This window comes from Papaver somniferum, unplaced genomic scaffold (genome assembly GCF_003573695.1).
Source record: "Papaver somniferum cultivar HN1 unplaced genomic scaffold, ASM357369v1 unplaced-scaffold_30356, whole genome shotgun sequence".
NCBI classification, from domain to species: Eukaryota; Viridiplantae; Streptophyta; class Magnoliopsida; order Ranunculales; family Papaveraceae; genus Papaver; species Papaver somniferum.
Window position 1 is genome coordinate 535 of NW_020641437.1, and position 466 is coordinate 1000.

A 466-nucleotide genomic window follows, 5' to 3' on the forward strand; every position below is an offset into this window, starting at 1 on the left:
CTTTGACATTTCATGTTATACTGAACCAACCTGACTTATCTTGATATTATGAAACTCCATCATCTTTCGAGGCCTGGTTCTTTTGTCCTCTGGTGCTTTTCCAACCTTCTTTTCTTCGTGGGAAGGACGACCAGGTTTAACTATCTTCGGGTCTTTTGGCTTATATCTCGAGGACTCATCCAAATGTTCTGTTGTTGAACCAAGGGGACCACTTCTTGAAGAGATGCTTGAGGAGTGAGCATGCAGGATTAGTTCATTAGCCACAGACTCTGCGACATTTTCCTCCCAACTTCTGTCAAATGAAGATGTTCGCCTCAGTTCTGGCGTAGTACCGGGAATTATGTTCCCTTTTACATTTTGTGACTTCGATGTCTGCATCGAGAACCAAGTTGCAGCTCAAAAACTACAATATTTGATATTTGACATAGAAAGGGCACTTTCAGATTAAGCACAAGAATGATGCTCC

At 42.1% G+C, this 466-nt stretch overlaps 1 protein-coding gene across 1 annotated transcript in view; it reads right to left on the minus strand.

Moving 5' to 3' along the window:
* LOC113341693 (protein SABRE-like) overlaps window positions 1-372 on the minus strand; it is a gene marked incomplete at both ends in the record, with an annotated part of 902 nt that extends 530 nt beyond the window's left edge. Inside the window, one exon of the mRNA XM_026586463.1 lies at window positions 31-372. Coding sequence (XP_026442248.1) covers window positions 31-372 — 342 coding nt within the window. The remainder of the gene's footprint in view (window positions 1-30) is intronic.
* Window positions 373-466: the final 94 nt, after the last annotated feature.